The sequence below is a fragment of the Xiphias gladius genome, chromosome 22 (genome assembly GCF_016859285.1).
Source record: "Xiphias gladius isolate SHS-SW01 ecotype Sanya breed wild chromosome 22, ASM1685928v1, whole genome shotgun sequence".
NCBI lineage: Eukaryota > Metazoa > Chordata > Actinopteri > Istiophoriformes > Xiphiidae > Xiphias > Xiphias gladius.
In genome coordinates, this window is record NC_053421.1 from 6216178 (window position 1) to 6243539 (window position 27362).

General features: G+C 43.3%; 1 protein-coding gene and 1 long non-coding RNA gene across 3 annotated transcripts in view; one reads left to right on the forward strand and one right to left on the reverse strand.

Moving 5' to 3' along the window:
- Positions 1–546: 546 nt before the first annotated feature.
- zfpm2a (zinc finger protein, FOG family member 2a) overlaps positions 547–27362 on the reverse strand; it is a 120344-nt gene continuing 93528 nt past the window's right edge. For both annotated transcript variants that reach the window (XM_040118368.1, XM_040118367.1), the window contains exons 6-8: positions 4670–4876; positions 3760–3987; positions 547–3380 (exon numbers count right to left, since the gene is read on the reverse strand). In XM_040118368.1, coding sequence (XP_039974302.1) covers positions 799–3380; positions 3760–3987; positions 4670–4876 — 3017 coding nt within the window. In that variant the 3' untranslated portion in view covers positions 547–798. The remainder of the gene's footprint in view (positions 3381–3759; positions 3988–4669; positions 4877–27362) is intronic.
- On the forward strand, positions 4738–26631 carry LOC120784507. The gene is made up of 3 exons (XR_005706454.1): positions 4738–4950; positions 10118–10233; positions 26522–26631. It is a non-coding gene; the product is annotated as an uncharacterized LOC120784507 (long non-coding RNA).

A 27362-nucleotide genomic window follows, 5' to 3' on the forward strand; every position in this document is an offset into this window, starting at 1 on the left:
TTCAGTAATGTTCCCCCATTTACAAAGTATTGCATTGAGAGCAAATTGCAAAAAGGGAGACCAAAGTGTATCATCAAACAGAAATACGAGTACTATACAAGAATGCTGCCATCCTCATGAAAACATCCACATCTGAGTTCAAGAAAAGAGACAGGGACAAACAGCCACATATGTATGCAAAGCCATGTGTATATGCCAAAATGTGAGATGCAGGGTTGTGCCTGGTTATCACACCCAAATGGTGATTTTTTTTTTAAGGCTAACAAGTCATTAGTAGCAATCTGCAAGTAACATTTTGGGCATATACAGAAACTGGTACAGCAAATAAGAATACACAAGTGCCTCAGTAGCTATTTTTGTGTCTAAAATGCATCTCATTTTTGTATTGTCTATTGTTTCATTGAGCCTACATTACAGTGTAAACAATATGTGTGCTACACAAGAATGACTATACAATAACATTACAAACAACTCTGATATAAATTTTATTTTGAATTTAAATTAAGATCACTACTCCTATTAATACTGATTGTAAAATAAATTAATGTGAAAGTGGCACCAATATTATTCTTGATTCATTTTTCTTTTCTTTTTCTTTTTTAACCAATGGTTTTGCATTTTTAAGTCTTAAAACGATGAAAGAAGAAGCTTCTCTTGATTGTCCACAAGCAGCGTTTAGCACTGCGTGATGCACTATTCCAGACACAACAGTGTACCAAAACAAAGGAGAAAAAAAGGTTAAAAGTTTGGGGGAAAAGGTGTGGGAAGGAGGAGAAGAACATGTCTTATTCTTCTAACTTATTTTACATGCTCTGCAGCATGTGATGAACAGTAAAACTTCTTATGGGTAATAAAGTTTGACAGGTTGTTGAACTGGATATCACAGAGGCGGCAGTACTTGCCACTTCCAGAGCCGTTCACGCCTTTATTGGCTGTGGGTGCCGCTTCCTCATTTGGGGACTTGGAGGAAGGTGACATGTTCTCATTGGAGTCGGCCTGGTTCTCAGTGGCCCACGTAGGTGAGGGATTGGGGGGTTGGCCATCTGGCTGGGGCTGGTTCTCCTGCTGCGGTGGAGCTGTGCCTGACCGCTCCTCAGGCTTGTGCCCCCCATTGACGATGACCATGCCCCTGTTTTTGGGCAGTAGGGGAAGGGGATCCTTACCAGGGTGGGGGCAGCCATTGCTAGCAGGCTGCTGGCTCTGCTCTCTGGTTGTTCCTGTCTCTCCTCCTCCTCCACCTGCACCTCCTGCTCCCCCATTCACGCTCTGCTCTTGTTCGCTGGCCTCTCCCTGCATCACTGGTCCTCCGGTCACATAATCGGTTGGTTTTATCCCAAAATACGGCGATATTTGTTCGGGACCTTTCACCTTCTTTATTGCTCCGGGATAAAGGCAGTGGGGCAGAAACATATTCTTGTTCTCGTCCTTTGATGGGATGAGCTGGGGCTCAGCAAAAGGCTTGAGTGCCGGCACAGGCCCCAGGTGAGGGGGAAACATGCCTCCATTCTGCACCATAACCTTCCCATTGCCATTCTTCTCACATATGCCTGGGCTCTTATCGTAGACATCATCAGGGTTGTTATTGCCTTCACTCTTCACATCTGAGAACATGGTTGGCTCCAGGCTGCCAGTCTCATTTTGTTGTTGCTGCTGTTGTGGCTGTTGTTGTTGTTGATGAGCAGCAGCAGCGGCAGCAGCGGCAGCAGCGGCTGTTGCAGGGCAAAAGTTCTGTTTGTGCGCCAGGTAGTTCTCCACTTTGTTAAAACTTATCTTGCACACAGCACATTCATGATAGTCCAACAATCTTTTAGGAGAGCTACATGTCTTGTCAGGGACTGGCGAACACTTTTTGCTGAGATCAATGGGAGCATCCAGCTCCTGCTGCTCCACAGTATTGCATTTGGGAGCCAGAATTGGTTTAGTGACAGTCAGAGAGGCCTCCAGGTGTTTGGGTACCATACCTGGGAAGATTTCACAGCGGGGGTGGAAGCGGTCTGCCAGGCTCTCTACAGCTTCCTGGGATGTACAAGGGTTCATAGGAGGAACTCCAAGGAAACCTGGCTGGCCCATAGGGGGCCTCTGGTGGTCCTGGTCAGGGAGACACATCTCGTACATCTTCCTGCGCTTGCGGGTCCTCATGGTTCTCTGCATGGAGGGCACCTTGTTCGTGGACATACGTTTCATGGGGGGATCATGACGAGTTGCACAGTAGTACTGCTTGTGGACCATGTAGGTTTCATGACGACTGAAGGTGATATTGCAGGCATCGCAGGTTGTCTTGGTTGGATCATTGTCACTTTCCACCAAACCCGTACTTGGGCTTTTACCCTCCATCTGCTTGCCATTCAGCCTCTCCTCAGCCCCAGTCGGGGTAGAGACCTTCTTCACCTGTCCTGGTAGATCCTTATCAGGCCCTTTAGCCCCAGCGTTGATCATGTCCAACACATTGGAGTTCAGACAAGCAGACTGCATGAGGTGGCTGTCAGCCTCTGTAGGGTGGCAGCTTGCCAACATGCTAACAGAACTGTGACCACTGTTGGGGCTCACCGCCTCAGGGACCTTATCTGAGAGGGCGGAGAAGTCAGGAGACTTTGCCATGTGTTGCCAGCGACTGTTACAGTAGTGCTTTTTGTGGACCAAATAGTTGTCCAGGTTGCTGAAGGTGATATTGCATTCAAAACAGGTGGCCCCTTTGGGCATAAGAGGACTGTAGATGACAGGGGGGTAGCTGTTCCCTCCATGGCGCAGCCTCCGGTGAACTAGCTCTGACATTTTAGCCAGAATCTCAGAAGCCTGCGGGACTACCGAAATGTCTTGGGAAAAAGCAAACTGAGACAAGAAGGGGCCCATGGGAAATGTAGGCATGTTATGCTGCACAGGGGAGGAGGCCAGCCGGGGGCTGGAGGGCTCAGACTTGATCCTTGTGTAAGAAAAACTGGCTTTACTGCCTGGGTGTGCATCTCCCTTCTGAACTGACAGCATGGGCTTCTTCTCAGCCTTGTCAGCCTCTCCGTCTGTGCTGGTCTCCTTGTTGAGGGCCCCTTTGGGACTTCCCAGCAGAGCATCCTTCCTGTTGGCCAGCTCAGCACGGGCCTGCTGCTGCTGCTGCTGCTGCTGAAGGCTTTCCTCAGGCCCCCTGGGGGAATGCTCACTGCCGTCGCCTTCCCTGTGAAGTTTGCTGCCGTGCCCATGTAAGTCCTGATGCTGTAAGAGTTCCCTGTGGCTCTGGAAGCTGATATGGCAGTGATTGCATCTGAAGGCCGCCTGTGACAGGTGAGACATGATGTGATGCTGGAATGTAATAAGAGAATCTGCCGTGTAGTTACAGATTGTGCATTTCAAGCTGGTGCCAGGAGGGAGGCTCTCTTCCATTTTGACACCTGTGAAGGAGATAAAAGGGGGAAATGCTCAGAATCTCGCCTCCCACTTCTCCTTTAGAGTTAACTGTGGAAACTATCAAACGCTCATGCATTATGCCAAGCTTATTCCCATCCACTACATTTTTTTTTGCCGAAGGATGAACTGTCAACTATGTTAGCTGACAGCAGTATATGTATATTTCTGAAAAGAAATGACAGTCATTTTTCCAAACTTGTATCATTTTTTCTAAAACACCGTAAAAACCCTCTTTCTTTAAAAACTGATTGAAAGTAGCCATCTCAAAGAGCTGTAATATTAAGAAAATAAAATAAATAAAATCTGTCGTGCTAAAAATCTACTTTCTGCAAAAATTCTGTAAACCATGACAATATCACTCACCACTGTGTGATGTGCTCAAGTGCATTTCTAGGGCCCTCGCTCCAGAGAAGCTCTTGTTGCACTGTGGGAAGGGGCAGATACTGGGGGTCTGGTGGTGTCCGGTGTCGTTCTCCTCCACTACCGTCTCTGGCTCCCTCTGTCGCCCACTGCAATAGTACATCAGATGGGCTTGCAGGTTCCTCTCACTCCGAAACCAGATTCCACATGCCTTGCAGGGGAAGATGTCCTCTGGAGGGGGACAGAAAGGAACAAAGGGGACTTGATATCGGGATACTAAAAGTAATTTCATATTTATACATACGTATAAAAATAAAGAGTTAGCACACATGCATGCACACATACTCCTCTTCTATATTTCTACAGTTCTGACTCTCAAAGCCTGTGTTAAAAGGCTTTTCCACCAAATCCTCAGCTGCTGCATATCGCTGTGTTGCTACCACTGGGTTGGTGCCCTTTCTCAAGGGCAAACAAGAACACTGGACCATCTGCTTACAGAAGCCTCCCTGTTGAGCTGAACCCAGATAGCCCTCGCTAAGTAAACAAACACACTATTTGCATAAGGCATGTATTTTGCAATTAACACGTTAGTTCGAGCCTCAGTGTGTTTATGTGAACCCAAAACTTGAAGGTCGATGGCTCTTATCTCCAGTGCAGAGACTCATCTGGGTTAATCTACACCCGGCGGAGACGACGCTCCTTGTTAAGCAGGTGACTGAGTGCAGGCTGTGGACTGGTGTGTGTGTGTGTGTGTGTGTGTGCGCGTGTGTGTGTGTGCGTGCGCGTGTGTGTGTGAGAGAGAGAGAAAAGGAGAAAGAACAAGACCATGCGTGTGTTATTGTGTGTATCTAAACAAAAGGACATCTCGATCCAGCTCCTGTATGTGTACTTGTGTTGATGCATGGACACTCACTGTTGACGATGGCAGTGGGCAGGATGGAGGCCATTGCGGCCTGCTGCGGCAGGAGCTGGATGCTGTCCAGCAGCCTGGCTGGGTACATGCCCTCACTCAGAGACATGTGGTTCACTGCCTGCAGACGTGAGTCAAAGTCCACCGCAAACGCCACCAGTTCCTCGCCCTCCATCATGTTCTTGGTGGTGGTGCACCACAGTTGGCCGCCTGGACAAAACGGAGATGGAGGAGACATTTAAAAGCTTGCTGCGAGAGTGGGGAAAGCTTTACTACATGTACACGTGAGTAAGGGTAGTCTTAAATGTCAAAGCATTATGCAATGGAAGAAATGATATTTGTGTACAACTTGAAAGGCATGCGCAACATCTCAAAGACTCAGTATTTCAATGTTGTGTTGCATAACAATATGCCGGGTAGGACATAAAGATGATGTATTCCAAAATGGAAAAATGTTACATGCTACATAATACATTGTCCCAAGAATAGTATTTTTACATAAAAAGCCCCAAGAAAATTAAGGTACAGTTCACGAAAATTACAAAGAACATTATTTTCTCACTTTTTCAGATTTCTGCCGCCACCCTGATACAATGAAAGGTGAATAGAATTTTGTTTGAGGTTCTCACAGCACTGAAAAATTACATTTGGAAAATTCAACAGCAACACCACTTTCCAAAGTCAGTGCCCACATTACTCTGGATAATCAACAGAGCATGCTATCAAAAGTTTTCATAGGGACTATTTTTCTGTGCTCCCAATGAAACCTCTTCCCAATGAGGTCCGTAGGTTATACACATTAATGGAGATACTCTTTCTGGAACGGCACACTGCTTTTTAACTTTTTGAATATAATTTTTTATTGCTCTGATCAGTGAGGGTGAATGAAATTCCATTCACCCCCATGTTTTGTTGACAGAAATCTCAGACACGTCAAAAAATCTTGTCAAATAAAACTAAATCTATACAATTTATGGTAAGTGAGAAAATCTGTTTTTGTAATTTGGACAAACCTTTAAAAGGTAATTTCTTCATACTGTCACTGAAATGTCTTTTTAGGCTACTGAGGTTCATATCCAGAAACTGTAGCCTACAATGCTGTTGTCAGCTACAACACTGAGACAGGTCCTCCATATTATTAGATTGTTGTGTTTTGGGATTAAGCATTCCTCTGAAATCTTCTGAACATATTCATTAAGTCAGAGAAAGGGGGAGGAAGCAGGGGGAAGGAAGGGGGGTAGAGGGAGAGAGTGAAGGTTTTAGCTTAGATAATATTTATCTCAGCACATGACAGGCTTTTCAGCTGCACTTCATTTTCCATTGAAGAGATTAAAGTTTTTAATATGACTATTTACAGAAATCTGGCTGGGGAGATAACAACAAACTATGATACACTCCCGCTAAATGGCAGAATTAGGACATTGTTTCTGAGGAAAGCTGGACAATTAATTAAAGCACGCTGTTAGCTTTCAAAGATGTGCAAACATACCGACGGAGTGTCAGGCTGAGAGGGGACATTTGATTTGAGCCCTGGCTGATGTGGAATAAAGAGAGTCCTCGGGAGAGGTGTGAAGACAGGGGGACAAAGCTAGAAAGCCCCCACACATGTGGAACACTGATTACTCATGTTTACACTAAACCTATGAATCACCAGGTTTAGAACCACCCTGGAGACGTGGTGAAGGTGCTCAAGTGAGGCTCTGTATGAAAACAATTCACTTCTCTGTGGATTTATTAGAAAAGGAAAACTAGGGTGGAAACATTGCCACCATGTCTTTACACTACCACGGCATGTATTCTGTATAAATCATTAAGTTTCTAGAATGAATTGCCCAGTTATTTCAATCCAAAATTGAATATTTCAGATTTCACATCGGAGTTTTGATTAAAACCTTTCTAGCCCTTCCTATCTTCTGGTGAAGCACTGAAAATTAGGCTGGCACAAACGTGTCAAAGGAGTGAAATGGTATTAAAATATGCTATCTTTCAGAGTCTCACTTGTGTGCAGGATTCCTCCCCATGAATGTGTGTGTGTGTGTGTGTGTGTGTGTGTGCCTGAGAGTGTGCATGTCAGCGCCACTTTAAAGAGCAGTGCCTATCTGTCGGCCAATCTGCTGTGACGAGACACACACTTCAGGCCGCTCCACTTCATCGTTTTGATTCTGTCATACCACACACTGCCTGGAGAGGCCCTTTGAATTTTTATCTCCTAATTAAAATAACAAAACTCCCCTCCACTGTCTGCCGAAGTTACCATCAAGGTAGATACAAACTGCCACTGACAATGGCGGGGAATACTATATCGCAGTCATAGCCACAAAAGTTTCTCTCCTCTGTATGGATCTCTTAGTTCAGACGCACTAAGCTTACAAAGAGAATTATGAACTAGGCCCTGACACTCAGATACAAATCAGTGTTTTTTGGATCAATCCAAATCAAAGATACTGTATGCTCTCCGCATCTGAAATGAAGCAGATTATGTGGAGTCTGATGAAAATGTTTTACTGCATTTTGACAGCAGAATTTGCACTCAGATTGCATCCCTTCAGCCAAGAATGCTACAGATCCATCTGTTGTGTGTGAGAAGGGTGGAAGTGAGTTTTAGGACTGCGTGTCCCAGTTTTACTGAGCTACACAAAACACTGAGGCAGCACTCTGCTTGTTACAGTGGCTCAACCAAGACAGGGTAGTAAGATACACGTGCTCTGGCTGCAGGATTATGGTTAAAACTACACTTAAATTGTCATGAGATTTAGAAGCCATTGCTATTTCTCTCAGATTTGTCGAAGTTTTTCTTCTCAATTTGGAATATTTTATATATATATGTATGTGTATGTATGTATGGGTGTATATGTATGGGTGTATATATATATATATATATAGATATAGATATATATATATATATATATATAGATATAGATATATAGATATAGATATGTGTCTATATATATATAGACACAGATACACAGATTATTGATTTTGACTGTTTTCTGAATTTATCAATATTTTACATTTCACAAGTCATTCAAGAATGTAAAACTGAAATATACAACTGTGATTAACTCTGCAGCCATAACATCTGCACCTTTGCACACCAACAAATGCAAGCACATATGCATATCTACGGTACATCTATGTACTGGGGCATGCATACAAAATACTGAGGAGAAACATGTCATGTTGGTGCACATATTGAGATGCAAAGCATAGAGAACCGCCTTGCGCAGAGGCGTCAGGTGGGCAACAGACAAAAACAATATTCCATGTAGGAGCTCTCTCAAAAGATTTGTCATGAATGTTTCGCTCCGACAGCCTTTTCATGACAGGTGATTTAAGAAAACACAGGTGAGCCACCTATGACAAAGGCGTGAATGAAGGAGCGAGGAGGGGGAGGGGGGGGTCAAGAGTTAGAGTGAAAGACCAAAACCGTAAGTCGAGAAACTGGGGAAAAGGCAGGGAAAAGTGGAGCTTGTGATTTGCACTTGTTTGCCTGCTAACTGTCTGCAGTGAGCTGCCTTTGTGCAGTGGCCAATGCAGTTGGAATGAGGGCTATTGTCTAAATCCTCCTGCAGAGCACCTGATAAAAGAATAAAGAACTATGACATATTCTAAAAACAATGGAGGAATTAAGGGGAGACAATAGGCCAGCTGCCTCATTAAAACAATCAAAAACGGCATCCTGTACATAGTCCAGATAATTAAAAACCACTGCTTCCTACAGTCTCTCAATACCATATCTAGCAGCTCATTGAGGCCCTGAGACTATGGCTCTGCTGGCTAAATGCCCTCTTCCCTCTCTTCCTTTTGACTAGTGGTTTATTTGAACGTGCAGTTGAAGATGAACATATGAAGGAATTCATGAAACAAAATTACAATGCACCCCCCCCCCATAAGTACTTATAAACTAATCAAACGTCTCAGGATGAATCGCAGGGACTCGGGGCGTGAGTTCCCTCCCCTTTGCCTAAAGCCCTGAGAGATTTCAAAGGGCAGGCATCACAGGGCATTTTTTAATTTTCTCACTTTAAATGACTTTATAAGAAAATGGGTGTGTACAGTATCTTTGTATGTATGGGGGAGGCTGGGAGAATACAGTATGAGATACTTGTGCAGGAATTTATTTTTATTTATTTATTTATTTTGCTCCCTCCAAACTGCTACCACCACCATATCTTAATGAAGCCGCAAACAAATCTCCCATGCCTCGTGCAAAAGCTGAGAGACAACAAAGCAGCAGAAATAACAGAAGGGGCTGGATAATTAAACTGGCCTGAAGACAGGTATTCAAATGTTGGTGTGTAAACAGCACAACTCTTTAATAGTTTAGCTGTAAAATGTGTAGTTAAGCACATCAGCACTTGCCTCTCCCATCTGTCCAAACACATTACTGTGCAGAGGCCATTACAGCACTGGAGTACAGTCCCACTGCACCATGGCCACGTATTAAGGGAGGGGTTGAATGGGGCTTCTGGGAAAACTAACGTCGGCCTGTCGGCAATATTGGAATGCAACGTGGGGTCATGTATTAAAAAGAATCACTGTGCACTCTGAGAAATCGGAGAGCTTGGGAACAAGTCATGTCACATACACTCATATGGAAGTGCTTGATGACCCCACTATACATTTCAAAGAGCGAAAGATTCAAAGATGTGATACCAGATTTAGTGCGGAACAAATTTTTCCTTTGTCAACCCTGACGTTGATGTGGAAACGTCTTTTTTCCTTAGCCCCATAAAGTCGCCGTCGCTGTCGACTGGCTCTTCACTAACTGCTGGTCATAATTGTGAAGTGAGGCCAGTGGTGCCTGAAGACACAGAGAGGGTTGTAATTAAAGACCTCTACTCTTCTTGTCTTCAAATCAGTTCCAACTCCTCCTGGTCAAATGGGAAAGAGCTCCTCGCACCTACGAATATCAAGTAGCTGCATGTTGTTAACCACCGGTTCTTTATTATTTTTTTTTTTTTTAACAAAGCTTTTATCATAGGAGGAGTAAATTACAACATGTCACACAAAACAACTTCCCTGGATCTTGTGAAAATATTAAACACAGATCGCGGATGAATAATATCTGTATCTGCACCTGACAGCAGACGGTGCTGCGACAAACACTAAACAAATCCTCCTCATGAATACTGGTAAATATTTAGACTGTTTCTGGATCATCAGAGTTGAACACATTAGTATGACTCATGGCTGTCAAACCCGCCGTCACAATCTCAAGCCGGAGCAAGCAAGCAGCAGAAAGGAAAACGCTGAGTTAGACACGAGCGGGAACATCATTCACAGGGTCAAACAAGCTTACTATTATTGACGGTACACTAAACTAGAATTAGCTGACTCTACTATTATTTCACTAAGGCAGTGACACAGATTGACTCTCTCCCTCCCTATCTCTCTTCCACTCTCTTCCGCCTCCACCTACTCCTTCTAATGTTTTCTCCCGGCCACTAGGAGGCACTCTTCTCATGCTCAAGCTGCAGCCGGTGGATGTTTTGCTGTGATCACGCAGAGATGTCTCAGACATGGCAGGGCAGCATAGACGCCAGTCTGCCTATACATCCGTGCAGGTAGGTGCTAAAGATCTTACTCTCATGAGAAAGGAATTTGGATCAAAAGACATTCTTCTGACCTCATTCTGACTTGATCTTTACCTGGGAATTATGTTGTGTAAGCTTTAATACGTGGGACTAAAATGCTGTATGATTTTTTTTTTGTGTGTGTGTTTAATTATCTTTTGTCTGTTGTTGCTGCATTTCTGTAATGACAGTAATCAAGAATGCCGGAATGCTTTTGTCACTTTTTAACACATTTTATATTTTATTTCTGAAATTTCTGAATTGTTGCAGGCAAAACAATTTTTCCAGTGAAATAAATAGCATTCAGTAAATATGTGTTTACACAGCCCTGACTTGTCTTGTCTCGACTGACACCCCAAACCCCCCAGATTTCTCCTTTTCTACTACAGTGTCCAGACTAATTTTAGCATCAAGTGTTTTTGCAGATATCGCCAGTTCCGAGAGCTCATGGATGGCCTTGAGCGAATGGCACGCGGGTCAGAAACCACAAATTAAAAAGTCCTCCCAGGGGAGCCTCAAACACGCCGCTCTCTCTACAGTATACATTCACAGGCAACAAAGACATAAAAGCAGCACAGCAGACGGAACAATGTCATTGAACACACATTTATGAATTGTTTGAAGACAAAAAAAAAAAAAAAAAAATGTAGCAATGATGTGATTCAGCAAATGTTTTACTGAGTAAAAATTTAAATTTCACTTTGAAATTAAAAGATGTTTCTGTGGTTAGTCTCTGGAGGTTTGTCTAGCTTTTTCAACACAGTGAGAACGATACTGGCAGGGGGATGTTTGACTGGCAATAGTGCTGTAATAATTTTGAGGGAGAAAAAAAGTAGAAATGTGAATTAGCAGCTGTTTCTGCTCTGTAAGTGTGCAGGGATGGAGCTTGAGTGTCTAGATTTCAATATCAAATTTATTTATTTTCTAATGCAATTTATGAAATTAACGGAAGAATAATGAGCACACCAAATATCTACTGTTTTATTATGACTTTTAAACAAACCTTTTTAAGATGCACAAAAAAACCCAAATTTTCCTTTTGACATTTTCATTTTTCCCAAACAAATTTAATGTCCTCCCATAAACTAAATGACTCTTATTCTCTCATTTTATATCTTCTATATTCCAGTGAACACACTTGAGCTCGGTGCTGTCAGTCTGAGACAATACCAGCTACAAATTCCTACAGTACAAAGCTGTTCTCCCTCATTAGCTGCCACAGACACACAGTCAGCTCCTCCCTGTCCACAGTAAAGTGGAGTAGACTATTAACGGAAAGCTCTGACTGGCTCCTCTCCTCTCCGCTCCGCTTTATTCTTTATTTGGACAGGTTTGTCCCATTGAGCACTCTATTAGCTCTCCTTCTCTGCGGGTAGTGCTGCCTGTGTCCTGGTTGTGGCCAGTCGACATGTGTTTACCGCGGCCCCCGCTGCGGTGGCAGGCTGGTTGGGGGCCCGTCCTGACCAAGCCCTGCTAATGGGACCAGAAGACCCCTCGTGACAGGACGCTGCTGTGTTGAGCACCGCAGCGGACCCTGCCCCTCCCTCCCATCCAGCTGTGGCCCCATGGCCCATGTCCCTCTACCCATCGTGCCTCGGCGGGAGCAGGTGAACGGCGGAGGGCCAACGGCGCCGAGCTCGGTTTTCCTGGGAGAGCAGTGCGCCATTGCCATGCGCCTCAGTGGTTCCTCCAACATGGCTCCAGCCCTACGCCACATGGGCTGGCTGGCCAGTCCGTGTGTGTGTGTTTAAGTGTGTGGGTGTGTATGTGTGTGTGTATGTGGGGGTGTATGGTGGATGCCAGCCCTAATGCAAATGCTTGCCGTTTAAAAAATGGGAGCCTCTCTCCTCCTCTGTGTCTCCTCTTTGGAAAGGTCTACTTTGGCCTTCTGGTGCTGGCAGTTATTTTTTTCCTCTCCAGAAGGATAGAGAGCCAGAGAGATGCACCTGTCATCCATTTTGGAATTCAATATTATTGATCTGGTCAGGAGGAATGAAATTTATGAAGTTATGTATTTTTCTTCATGAATACTTATTGATTCGTGCCTTGAAACATACATTTTTCTCATTAGAAAAGACTTTCTCTGCCTTATTTACGGCCATGCTAATTTGGTACTCACAGCACAGCAATACACAGAAAAAATACGTACACACACACACACACTTTCTGACACACACATTGACACACCAGTCACCGGTGCAACATCCCAGCATGCCCTCTGTCTCTGCACCCCTGTAATTCTACATATTGCTTAGAGTATGCGCTAATTTAATTTTCTGTCAGTTTGCAAGAGAAATAAATAATCTGCGGCTAAAAGGCCTAATTGCGTTTGTCACATTGTGTCTCGGTGGCTGGTGCATCGGGAGCACAGCCGCTGCCCTTGCTCATTGCCATTCTGTCGTCCTGGCAAGCCCCCATGCTGCCCCAGGTATCACCACGCGGCCATCTGGAGCCGACATCTGTCTCTCTATTGATCACAAGGGTTTAGCACTTGATCAAACAGACTGCGACAGGAAATTGCTCTTTTCCCCACAGAAAAGGCCAATCGCCTGCGTGAGGGTAATAGAGTGGAACTGAGATGCAGCATCAGCGCGGTGGGCAGGCGGGCACGGGAACAGCCAGGCAGGCAGTGGAACGCCGGTGTCAGCCGCTGTGGAGGTGGCAGGAGGTGGCACTGTGTCCACTGCCGTGATTTGCAAGACCACGTTTCCAACCTTTCTGCTAATGCGACGGACGCAATTTTGTTGTTACAGTAAGAAAAATTTTTCCAAATTATAATGTACAATCGTGCAATTTTGGAGTTTTCCAGTCTGAGCACATCACTGAGAATCTGTGTATGCATGCGGAAGCTATGGCCATCACCACTGATTTAAAACAAACTGTCATTTCAAGAGCGCAAATCATCTTTCAAGTCACTCAGGTAACTGTCTAAGCCAACAGCTGTCTGAAAAGTGTTAGAGAACCTGGATGCAAATGAAATATGCTACATGATAAGTACACCAGATGGTGGGAAATTAATGTATTTCATCAAAAAAAACAAACAAAAAAAAACCCAGAAAACAAAAAAAAACTGAAAATACTTGACATTAACACCAGGGCTGCATTTTGATATTTGAGAGGGCCTTTCTGTCAATTTTCATTTTACTTAAAATACACGACAGGAAAATTCTAGTAGTGTACAAATCTTTTTAAAATAATGTATGTGTTTAATATGTAACCGAGCCCCTGGGTGTGATGTTTCAATAGTGGGAAATCCCTGACAAGGCTGCAGTTGTCTCTACCTCAATAGCAGCCCCAGTGGAGTTCAACACACTATTAGAGCCTGAGGTGAACAGCTCCTGAATGTGTTTTACAGTATGTTAGCTGAGGCTGTGGTCCACATCTAAAATACTGGGTTTTCTTTGCTCAGGCGTGCTTTCAAGGCACTCACTGTAACATCATGTTTAGCAAGTATGGACAATTTGATACTGAAGGTGACATTTATTCAGCATTGTAGAAAACATTTAATTGTTCCTGCAGAGAACGAGATATGTTTCCCCTTGCCTACAGTGCTGGGATTGTCCTTTGGAAAATGATGCAAATTTGGGATGAAGCAACTAATTTCTTCCTTGCACCCCTGTATACCCCGTCCACCCCCCCCTCCCCCAATCCTCCGCCAGCCTCCACCTCCCCAGACACGAGGATTCAGATTAATCGTGTGACCGCCCCTCGTTTTGCATTTTACACAATCTCACGGCGCCACGGTGAGATGTGTGAGGTGTTGTGCCACTTTTGGCAAGCTGAAAAGATGTAGCCCAAGGAAGAACAAGTCGAAAGTATGAGGGAAAAAAATATGACCAGGGGACGTGATAAAAAATTATCTGCCAGTGTGTTTTCCTGTTTGGTTTTAATCTACATTTAATTAAATTCTTATCTGCTGTGTGCTTATGGCTGCATCTGAATGGCGAGGCTGCATTCATTATGAATGGTAAAATTGAACTCAGTACATTGTGTGTGGCCCAATAAAGAAACAAGACTCTTATTGCAGTGCATGCACAAGCTCCGACAGACATGCGGAAAAAATAAGTCAATTAAGATCGGTCTTTAAATTACCGCTGTATCAAAACAAGGGGCGGGAGCATGCTCCATAATAGAATCCTGACAGGGGAGAGAGCACAGTTGACTGTTGTTAATATACATCCCATTTGATACAGCCAATTGTATTAGCCTGTTTATTGAATGCACACAGTTGATGCACACTAGATTTACTAGTGTGTCATGATAGTTCATAATCGACAGTGCTGGGGAAAAAAGTTGACTTCTATGAATACAGAGGTCAAATGAAAAATGGCTGCAGCAGTATAATAAGAGTTTCTCATAAAGATTCTGCTGGTTTATCTGAATGTTAGAGGTCAACAGCAAAGGTCAACGACAAAATATATAGACAATATGTGAGCCAGAGAAGATACTGAAGAGTTAAATCCAAGGGAGTATAGAAAGGGGGAAAAAAAAAGATTCGGCTCCAAAATTGTAATACTATTGACAAAAGACACACAGCTTATAAGGGGCGGGCGGCACTTCATAAGCTAAGAACAATATCCCATAGGCAGCACCCCGGAAAACGTCGAGAAAGACCCTGAGCCGATACTACAAAGTTGGGCCCCGGCAAAATCCCTAAATCTTCCCGTTTGCTTATTCCGAGCAGCGTGGGGGGAGAGGGAAGCTCCCTGCTGCCTGCCCATGTTTACAGAGCCGTTCTCATCTCTAGGCCTTGCTCATCCACGGCACTGACACACGGTGTCGACATGATTAGGGGTCTGTCTTTGCATAGGGCTGCGTGTGTGTGTGTGTGTGTGCGGGGGGTGGAGGATCGGCAGATGAATGACTTCAGTGCATCGGAGAGGGATCACAGCAGATAATCGCTCCCGACTGCTGCGCCGAAGCTCTCAGATCTGGTCTTTAAAATAATGTTCGGAGTCAAGTCTCTCAGAAAGCTTTTCTTTTTTTTCTGCAGGTTATCTTCTGCATTTTATGTTTGCTGTTTAAATCTTAACAGGACACAAGCAGTAAGGGAGCGCAAATATGTCTGGAGTTGGAGGAAGCAGAGTGGAAATGTTATTGCGAGGGGTTAAGATTAGCTGGAGCAGGGGCTGAGGAGATGAAACTCCTCTCTATTTGAATGGCTTTCATTCCTTGAGAAAAACTTGGAATGTTGAATTTAACCTTGGGAGGCCGGATTCCTGTAAGAAGTATTGAGGGGATAATGAATCTGACCTCTCGCTGAAACTTACATCATTCAAAGGCTCAAACACAAGACAAATACCAAATCTACTTAAGTGCATTTAAATACAGACCACCACTAGCACACTGACAGTGTGAATACAGTACAACATAAATTCCAATATCATAAATACTGCTATCATACAAACAGAGGAGCCATAAAGTACGGCTGCCCGTGTCTGGGACTATAAACCTCTGGTGTTACTCATAGGGAATAAACACACATGCACAATTTACAGCACTAGATCCCCCCTTTGTTTATCTTTTAAATAAGCACACTTTATCACTCTCCTGCATAAGCAAATTGCATGCAATGTGTGCTGTTTTAACATTTGATATGCTGTCCAGAAGATTCATTTCTCACTACAAATTCAATTGTCTTTGCAATATCCTGCTGCCATAGGCATCAGGCCCCATCACCTGTTCGTTATCACTGGCCGTCCTGTTTGGGAGCTCTTGAAATGGTGCCATGGCATTGACTCCCAGTTAACAGCAGGTCTCTGAACTTCTCACGGTTGATGGCGGAGGCTGGGAAATTACGCTAACAACTAATTAACATCATAAAGAGTGTTTAAATGGACAGACGACACCTGCAACCTTCATTTGCACACGCGAACGCAGAATTACCTGTTTTTATTTTCGCAGATAGTGCATGCATTTTTTAACACCTTTTAGAATATTCATTTCCATGGCTGGCTTTAGCACCACTGTCCTTTTTATTATGTACTGTAAAAAAAAAAGCAAAAAAAAAAAAGCCAACAGGCCAAAATAATAATTGTCAACACAGAGTGCTGGCAGAATTCCTGAAGCTGTTTTTTTTTCTTTTTTCTTTTTTGAGTTTGTATGCACCTTACAAAAAAATTCACTGCCATATTCTGTGCCTGAAATAACACATTCCATTTCTAATTTCTATTTGAATGTAAAATATTTCCAGGCGGCTGACATGGACCTCCAGTTACTGGTCCAAATAACAAAGTGCTGCCTGTCAGTCTGAGACACTTTGCTGGCTGGCTGAACTAAGCTGGTTTAGACTGACAAGTCTTCAACAGCGGCAGCCTCAGCTTCCACTGGCAGGCTCCTGGAGTCCTTTCTCACTCCAGCTCCCAGCCTCCGAGTCTTTCACTGGAGATGACCACAATGCAGTCAAGCATCCGTGTTCTCACCGCTCTCTCTGTGTCTTTCCTTTAAAGGTCTGAAACAGCGGCTAACTTCCACAGGACGGTAATGCACTCACACCTCATTACAGAGCCACATTATGGACTACAGCAGTAATACGGCTTTAATCTTCTCCAAATCGTTATAAATGTCAAGCTGGGGCCGGGGACTTCCCAGTCTACTGCACCAATGGCTTAGCCTGCTATCCCCTCTTTTCCGTATTAGCTATAGCCAGAGAATTACATTCAGTGCCAGATCCCCTGGAACTTTCAACCCCTTTGTTCCAACATTCAATGCACCATTAACATACCCTTTGAAAATGTCTCTCTCCCCCTCCCCAAAAAAGCCCCAAACAGCTAAATATGAAAACAGTTGATACCCCTACCCTGCCACATACACCGCCCGTACCTCCCCCTTCTTTTCCTTAGCCTCTCCTAATGAGACGCAACATCCCTGTCTCTCCACTGAAGGATCCAGACTTTCTGTGTGATAGAGAGACTGCGGCTGTTTATTAATAATGAATTTGGATGTTTGCGTGTGGAATGTTATCAGTGCGCACACAATCCCACCAATAGTTTGCCCTGATGGGGTAGCTGGGTTCCTCATTAGCAGAACATATTTAATCCAGAAGTTTCTTATCAAATGTCACACCTGCATCTCTAAATGGCATTTTCACATTCATTCGCCTGTATTTGGGAGATGAGGCTCCAAGGTGCTTTGCAGAGATTAAGAAGGAGAGAGAGTGCAAGCTTATTTTATCATTTAGCGGGTCTGGAAGGAATCCAAGGAGTTTTTGTCTTGTTGTTGTAATTAGAAAGCCTTTTAAGTGATAACGCCTGCATAGGAATATGAATATGTAGCGATCAGACCAGTCCCTTCCCCTCATCTCTCTCTCTCTCTCTCTTCCTCTGTCTCTCTTCCCTTCTCTCTCTCTCTCTGCTTTTTTAAATTGTTGAATGCTGAGTTTTTGTTCTATGTACAGCAAGGATTAACTCAGAGGCTTCAAAAGTTTAATGAAAGACTTGAAAGTACACACTTTTTCTTGTTTCTGACTGTGACTATTTCTCTTTTTTTCTTTTTCCTATGCGAGAGTAGACATGACATGAGTGCAATTTTTGTTTTCATACCTAAAGCATAAAGGACGGACTTCATTTTCTTTGAGGACACATTTTAGCAGCAGGACTTCACAAAACCTAATGTATGGTAATAAAACAAAAACTGCATTTTTTGACACCTACCAAAATTTGATAAAATACACTCAGTTGTCAGTTTATTAGGAACACCTAGCTGACACCAATGCAGTCTAATAAACATGTCCTGCAATAAATCCTCCCTATGAAGGTTATAATGTTATAATGCTGAATCTGTGTTAAAGGGGTGTTGATTCAACTGTACGGTCACTTTGGAAGATGTACTTTGTGGCACTGTTGCACTGCATTGCATTATGTTTACAGGTGTTTCTATTATTATTTCCACCGCTTTTAAATCAATGAGGGTAGGTTAAACAACCCACACACATGCACACCTCTTTGTATAATGCAGTACAACATTATAACCTTCAAGAAGGGAGGAGTTATTGCACGACTGTGTTATTAGACTGCATTCATTTTAGCTAGGTGTAGCTAAGAAACCGAAAACTGAGTGTAGAGTGCTGTTCTATTGAGTTTCATGAAAAAAGAGAGAGCTTTCCAGCCTGCATTAAGCCCAGGAACCCATTTCAAAAACAGTGGAGAATTGAGCCTTTCCTGCAAAAAAGCTCAAATATTTAACATTCCCTGTTACAATGCTCCTCTTCAGTTGTAGAAAATGGAGCAGGTATGCAGTCTCCCCCTCAGTAGTGGCATTTAGTCCCTGTGTATATCCAGAAAAGCTGCTGCTAACCATCGGGCCAGAGATAAGTGCAAAACTGAGAAGTATTGATCCAGTAATAGTGGTTCACGCTTTGACTCTGACACCTTAACCCTGCAGACATAATGTCATAGCCTCTTATCCTTTCCTCTTAACACAACCTGCCTATCTCCCGCAAGCTGTCACCTCTAGTAATACGCTTCTCAAAAGCTCCCTTAAATCACTGAAATCATTGCACTTTCAGACACTATTTATTTTCCCACCTCTTAAAAGTGAATCATGATTTACAGTTTGGTAAAAGCCCCCCCCTCCAAAAAAAAACAAACAAAAAAAAAATCACACACACACATATCTCAGCCCACCCCCCCACCCCCCACCCCCCACCCCACACACAACCCCATTTCCTACTAGACTTACTAGTGCTTTCTTTGGGGGTAATTCCATTTATACCATTGTAAGAGCTGCTACGTAGCAATTACTATTTTAGATCTGTGTAATTGTGTTGGCTTATAGCGCATGACAAATACAGTCAAGCTAGACCCTGCATAGTGATCCCAGATGTATGCTGGTTTAGACGTTTTCATTAATTGAAAGCGTCACTGTGTAACAGTGCAGTATTACACTCTGGCAGGTACGAATGAAGTTTAATGCAGCTTAATTACTCTACAGCTAAATATGTATTGTGGGGAACCCTTATGTGGGGCTTTTTATCTGTCACAAATCACAAGTTTAAACCACTGGAGGGTGGGAGTAATTAGTTAGGATTTAGGCATCCAGAATTCTAATAGAAAAAAATGCTTGAATGAATGCAAACATCTCTCTCACATACAAACGACTGTAAATGATCAGATGTTTTGCCCAAACTTTTTGATCGATGTGATTCAAACGGCTGCCATGAGAGTGGCTAGGCCATTGCTAAAGGATGCCAAACGTTGACATTATATGCAAATTTTGTTTATTATCTAGCAGGCAGCATAGATCCTGCCTTGGTTGGGGCTGGTGCAGCCCACAGCAACTTCTAGCAAGGTTTATGCACAAGGGTTTCTAATTAGCTCTCTGAGGGCCGCAGTTAGTGCAGCACTTTTCACAACAGCCGTTGGGAAGTTGAACACTAACTTGGAGGGCTCCATATGTTGCCCAGGAGGCCTGAGAGACAGACTGATCCTGTGTGTTTCACATTAGGAGACACTATGTTCACTCCTGAGAGCAGCCTCTCATTCTTCTGTGGATGGAGGGGGAAAAAGAGGCAAACCAATGAATGGTCATTAGTTATGTATCTTTGGGCTGCCTTCATTTAAAATATAGCCTTTTAAATATGAGGCACTTGATGCATAAGAAATCGACTAAAAAAAAAAATTAAAAAAAAAGATAATGAGGCAACTATAAATGCAACGCATGGAAATGTGATTTCTGAATTTTTACTTTGTCCCTGGCAGCCTAAAAGCTTTTCAGAACAACTATATGAACATTATCTACACACGCAAGTATGTGAATTTGAACCCGTTTATTTTCCACCTGCAGGAGGTGGTTGGGATGGATAGTAAGTGGCCACAGCACAGGACTCTGGAGACCGGGGTTAGCATCTTTAGTCCCATGTGTGACCTGGTTTAGGCAACATAACATCTTGATTAATTTTAGGGAAAGATTGAAGTTTCTGTTAAACGTTAAAGTAAAAACTCTTATGCTTTAACGAACTGTTGACTTTTTAGATATTACCCAGACCACAATCTAACCAAGTGCTGGGACACAACTTAAACATATCCATAAAAAAGTTCTTATCATGCTTTAGATGCTATGAGCAGTTATTGTATAGCAAGATCTGATGATGAAAGAAAGCATCAGTGAACATTTTGCAGATATGTTAAATATCAACATTTTGTGGCTTTTCAGATACGTTTAATTATTATTCTGTATGTATTACATATTTGCTGCTGCAAATTAGAAGCATATAAACGTAATTTCTAGGAGACAGGGCTGGTAAATCTGCATCGTTTACTAAAGCTGCAAGGCCACTCAACAAAAAGTTAAGCTTTTTGAGCATTCAGTATGTTTCACAAAGATGATTCTCAAACAAATAAAAACAAATTAAGTCCGATTTGAGTTACTTCAGGAACTGTGGCTACCACCTCACTCTGAATAGTAGCATAGTTCTCATTCACTACTGTCCATTTGAATGTGCAGCTACCTGAGCTTAGACATCAGCAATATCCATGTAAAGTCAGTGTCTCTCTCAAAGCCCTTAGCTAACCTTCATCTCAAGATACTCACTGAGCTTCTATTACAAAGCTCTGATGATCTTCTATCTCCTTTAAAAGCTGATTTTCACTGACGAAAACCCTAGTTCACCCTCCCTCTCTGCTCTCTCTTTTCTGAATTGCCATCTCAGTTTTCCTCCCTTCACTCTCAATCAGTGTGTGCTCTGCTTTTGACCCTGGCAGCGAAAAAAAAAGACGATGTGCCTCATTAAATGAGGCATCACACTGGCTTTCTCAACTTATTGTCTCTCGCACCTTATCCAGCCCTTCATCTTAAACTTGGAATAAATTAGAACGATAACGATCACGCGTGTGCCATTAGTCACAAATGAAGTGGTTAACGCAAAAAAGGGGGAAGATAAGGCTGAGATCTGATGCCGATTCATAAAAGGGAAGGCAGATTGTTGTAAAATGGCAGATAGACCGTGCAAATTGGGTGCCGACATCATGAGGCAATGTTATTACCAAATTAGCTTGTGCTTTTTTCCCGCCCATCCCGATCACAACCCCGGGAAGGATGGCAGTTAAGGGAAACCATTGTGTGGCGCTCACAGACATTATTCTTAATACAAATGCTTCAAATTATACAGGAAGCACTGATGCCGCCTTTACCTGTAAGATGTATTTGCTTTTAATTCATACGTTCGATTGCGACACTTTAAACAATTTCTCTATTGAGACTCAAGGCATTATGGGCCAAATGGCAGCCCTGAGTAAATAGAAAATGGAAGGGGATGGGGTCTAGATAAGAGAATACAGTGTTTGTTCAAGTTGAGTCTGCCGCTACTGTTGGCTAAGGAATGTCTTTTGTTCTCAGGTGAAGCTTGGTCTCTATCTAATGTTTAGTCATGGCCTTACAGCTTAATATTTCTAATATTGGGTGGATTAGTTTGTACCAAAAGGAGATTTTCAGAGGAGAATCTTTCAGCTAAACTTGGAAAAGAGAATGAGGACAATAGCCCAACTCACTGCAGAGGACAATTATCATGTGCAAAAGCAAACCGAGTGACACATCGCAGGCCGAGGTAGCAACACTTCTTTCTGAAGAAGACAAACTGGTAGATTGAAGGTCTCTTGAATCCGGGCTGTCGCTGGGGGTAGGGGAGCTCTTGTAATTTGCAGAACTGAATCCATGGAGCGGGCATAAGGGAATAAGTTGGAAAGGGAAGAAGACAGAGAACAAACCTGGCAGGCACGTTGAGGCCATGCCAGTCCTGCCTGCGCCACGCGGTGTGGCAGGGGGGCAGTGCCAGGAAATGTGGCAAGAGGAGGAAAGATCAAACAACAAGGGCTGCAGATCTCCACCAATCTGCTCTGTATTAATGTCAGAGCCAAGGAGCAGCTGAACCAGACGTGATCCACAATGTGTGACAGCGACGCATGTGTGCGTGTGCATGTGTGTGTCTATATGACCATTCGCTGCAAACTGGACCAAATTCATAATGGCCTGGTGGCATGAGAGACAACTCAAATCTGTCGTAGAGTATGAAACATTTTCCAACTTGTATTCAGGAACTTGAGGACAGCAAACACTCAGGAGTTTGAACTCGCATGAACTTGCATTTTTAACCTGTTTACTGTTACATTTCTAATATAAGCAGCATCTGAGCTCTCTCTCTGAGGCATTTTACATGTGTCTCTGGATGGCAGACGCATAGTAGCCCATGATGGAGTGGTGGGAACCTGGTGCCTGTATCGACACGCCTCTCAGCTCCAGTGGGCTGCACAACCAGGCCTGCATCCTGCTCCAAAAACTTGTTCTGTATAGCCGCAATAAAGCAAGCAGACGGCAAATGAGCTCCACACTGCCATCGCTTCCTCCCCGACAGATGGCAAAATTAGACAATATGCTTTCCAAAATTACACTGAAATCACATGGCCACGTGTCTGTCTGCCTGCCTGTCTGTCCATTCTTCCGCCTGTCCGTCCTACATGGCGTCCCGGCCATCTTTGACGGGGTGTGGCGTCTGGGCAAGGGCAGCGGAGCGTTGTTTAGGATGATGCGAACGACGGAGCCAGCCTCATTGCTGTTGATTGATATCGGAGCGCAGCGATGGGAAGTAGGGCCAGCAGGAGCATCAGTGGATCAGGGGAAGAGAATGGGGGGGGGGGGTAGCTGGGGAATGAGCCTGTTCTATGACAATGCATGATGAACAGCCTGCTATTTGGAGTGCGTCTGCAGGAGCCAGTTTGTAGCACTGGGTCCTTAGAGAGATGTGGGAGGAGAGCAAATGTTTGAGGAGCGGACTCTGCAACTGCTGAATCTCCCAGAGCTCCATGTATTTTGGGAGTGACACAGAGCATCTTATGACAATATTAGCCTCTATCCCTCCTTGTCTTTTTGAATAGAATTTTGAACTGGAGACTGATAATGGTATCTCCAACTGCTAGGGGAGTCTCTGGTGTGAACTGGGAAAGGTGCTGTTTTCAGGGAATCTCTGTTAAAAATCTTGTCGGAGGGAAATTATGTTATTCCTCTGTTATATGCAGTGCGAGATAGAATTGGTGAAGTTGGCAGTTGACTATCTTGTCATGTAAATAATTTAGCAGAGTGGCAAAAAAAACCCCCCATCCCTTTCATTGTTACTGTACAAAGAGAACACTTACAGTATATCTTAGTTTGGAAGTATAGCAGAAAATATGAATATATGAAAGACTTACTTTGACTGTGGATTTCATAAGCCGACAAACTGAAAAATAGGACCAATCTGACCCAAAAATGAGACATATAGTGATGCTAATGAGCTTTAAATACATTTTAAACTCAGCTGCAATGATTAAAGTATCAATTTAAAAGTGGAAAAAAAAAAAATCCTCTAATTAACTAAATAAACATAAACACAGCCATTACTGGGATGAAAGTGGAGCTGCAGATGGCAGGATAGTCTGATTCTGGACTGACTCATCAGTATAGTAGCCAGATTAGGAAGTTATAAAGTGGCTAAAAGAGTTGGGACTTTCTGAAGAGACTAATGGTATATATTCAGTAGAATGATCACAACCACAGCCGGCTCATTGCTGGCTTTGATTGGCCTCCCGGTTTGTCGCTTGGGAGAAACCTCGGTCCCTTCGGTGACGGCTCTGTCTCCGTCTTTGTGCCCTGTTCAAGCAATTACGCCCAGCTACATGTTTTCATATGGGAATGGATAAGGAAGGGGAGGGTGGCGGTGGAGAAAGGGGGCGTCATGTGAAAAAGTCATTTTGGCGCTGCACTCTTCAGTTCCGGTCATGCTCTCTACCGACGCAAATTAAAACCTCCCCAGTAGCCTATGTAAATATGCTGCCTACTGCGCTGCGCTTTAATGAGCCATGATATGAAAGACATCTAAAACCAATGGAAAATAACTGGCCACTTAAAGGTGGGGTGCGTCTGACAGGTGACAGGTAGGCCAGGTTTGAGACAGGGTTGGGTGCTGGTGGGGTGGATGTTGGGGTTTGCATGATGATGGGGGCAGACCAGCTCTGGCATTCAGGAATAATCTGGAGCTGTGAGCTGCAAGCCAGGGGAGAGTAACCAGCTTTTTAGCCTCAGGCATTTCAAAGAATTCTGGGTGGCAGTGGTGGAGAGGGAGAAGGGGGAGCAGGTGGGGATTGTGTGTGTGTGTGTGTGTGTGTGTGTGTGTGTGTGTGTGTGTGTGTGTGTGTGTGTGTGTGTGTGTGTGTGTGTGTGTGTGTGTGTATCTGGGTACCTGGTGTGTGCTCATTTTTAAGAGGGTGGGATGTTGTTAGGTGAGAAGTGAAAGGAGACAGTTACTATGTCTCCTGCCTTGAGACACAGCTCATTGTCACCAACTTAAAAAATGTACATAAATTCCCTTCCACGCAGAAACACACACACAGACACACAGTCTTCAATCCTCTAATAACCTGTCTTCTAAAAACCTTACAAGGATTACCTATCTGGAAATCTGCTTTGTATGCAGAATGTGATGGCGGAATGGAAATGAGCAACTGTTCAAGATGGCGCCTACCAAAAAGGGAAACCACATCTGCACAAACCGATTAATCCGAAACATTCAGAGGAATCTCAAGTCATTTACAATATCACAGAATCCATAATCAAGATTCACTGCCAGAGCCTGAGTCTGCGGCACAGAGTCAATGCCCAGTTCAATGAGGGCTGATGGAATGTATAATTTCATGACAGATGCATGCATTCACTTGGGAACATAGGGTCATTTTAACATTCACAGGCAAAAAATACAACAACTTACCCTAGAAAGGAAATGCACACCCAATCATTAACGGGTGAAAGGAGGCAATAGCAAATGAAATATGCATAATGTTTGTTCACTGATAGCAGAGTGGTCATACAATGCAAATTTATCATTATATAAAAAAGTGTATTGCTATTAATAGAAACTTATATCTATGTAGCTATTTAGAAACACAGCATGCTATGGATATAAATATTCTTCTCTAATTGGACAAATCCCTGTGTATGCATAACATTAATTAGGATGATCATGTTTATTGTAAAGATTATGGGCTTATTTGTTCTAACAGGTGACTCACTGTGAAGACACATTAGAAACAAGCCACTGTGGTCTTGGACTCATAGTGTGAGGAGACCAATTTAATGTGTGGCAACTTGAACGCAATGCATTTCAAATGTGAAAATGGGGCAAACAGATATGTAGATTTTTAAAAAATCTGTGGCATGGTTTGTTGGTTTGAACCTTGCCAAGCCATGCTAAATCCATTCTTTAAAGCCACACAGCAAGCTTTAAAGGTAGGAGCTGGCTGATAGGCTGGTAGATCCATTGTTGTTTGGCCATCTGACAGTCTAACTCATGAGGAAGGGGGAAACAGAGGAACAAGCCAGTGGGGTGCCTTATGAATTTAGACTAAGTTGAGATTCAACATTTGGCCAAAACACACTGTCTCCTGTGTACTGTCAACAAATGCAAACCAAACCCACCAAGAACCGTACTGGTGAAAAAGCATTTTGCCGGTCTCTCTTTATAATCTGTCATGTGGTTTTACATGGGGACCACTTTGACAACGCATGCCAGAATCGCTTTTCTGTGGTTAATGAAAGTAACAATGTGCAGCGAAATAAATAGTACTAACATTGCTATAATATATGTTAATTACTATTTAAACAAGAAGTTAAATACAAAAAGTACATGTAGCTGCTCTGATTGATATTTTTATATTCATCCAGAACTAGAGTGGCACTCAGTAGAATGCATTCCTCCAACAAACAAATCAACAAACAAACAGACGTGGGTCAAAACATAGACTCCTTGGCGGAGGTAATAATCACCCAATTCTTCCATTCGCCTCGGATCCATAGAGCTTTTTAACCACTTTTAGGTCACTGTTTTGGTTTTATGGCCCATAGATTCCGCTCGTGTTACTCCAGCTCTGATAAAACCATTGTAGGCTACAAGCCCATCAACAAATGGCAGACTAAGTTAGTGACCAGCTTATGAACATAATGGAGCAGACCCAAATATACCAAAGCAGAGCTAAAAAGAGAGCAAATATTAGACTTACATTCCTGGTTGTCAGAGCCGTGACTTAAAACGCATGCTAGCGTTGGTCCATGTCTGCTGGATGTGTTAACATGCAACTGTTTGCTAACAAGTTAGCCATAACAATTTTGAAAGGCAATAACATGTTGTCCTATTCAGCTTGTTTTGCAGTTCTTTTGTCCAGAGTGGCCAAAAAAAATTAATTAATGCAGCTTTAAAAAGAAAACTCAAATTCAATAAACGGCAATGAATGCAGTGAAAGAGTTTTTTTTTTCCCCACAGGCTCCCTCCCAGTCATGAATGTGAGACACTGAAGCAAGAAGTTTATGGTACCTGCTACGTGAAGATGCTGAGACATCTATCTGACCAGTTTGGGTCTCTCTCTATCCTACTTCCCCCTGCCCTGATTGCAGAAAGGCTTTACAAGGACCCGTCTCTCGCCCTGGCAACTTTGTGTGACCTTGTGGGGCTGAATAAAACTGTAAAATTGATTCAGCTCCTGTAATAAAAGAGCACACGCATTATCAGTATTCTAATTATAATTAATACAGGCAGCAGAGGCAGACCCATTATTTACGATGGGGGCCATGGTAAGCAAACACAATAATAATCTGCTCCATATTTTTATTGATATGTTGATGAATGGCTCTCTTTCACACAAAACACCAATGGAATGTCTCAGTGGCCGATCATACAAGTGCTGATTATTTCACTGCCAGTTTCCTTCACCCCCATTCCCCAACTGCCGCGCCTCTCCTTCAGCCTCTCCTCTTCAGTCTTTCATTAGCCCTTTGTTTGTATCACCTCAAGTCCCTGACTCCAAACCTCATTACTGAGAGCTGGGTCAGGTGATAGAGTCAACTAACCTCCAGAAGGTGAATTACTGTCAGAAATAAACAGTCCTATGGCAACATCACACAAACATCCGCTTGTCCTGCAAAGAGATACCCAGCACATTGTCTGTGAAGAGACTGAGGGGAAGCAGCCACAGACTTTTCAAACATGTCAAATGTTAAATTTTGTGTCAATAATAGTTTGATTCTGAATTCAAAAGAATATAGGTCAAACCACAGTCAATGTGCAGCTGATTTAAACTGTACAAAGAAATATTCTTACAAAAGGT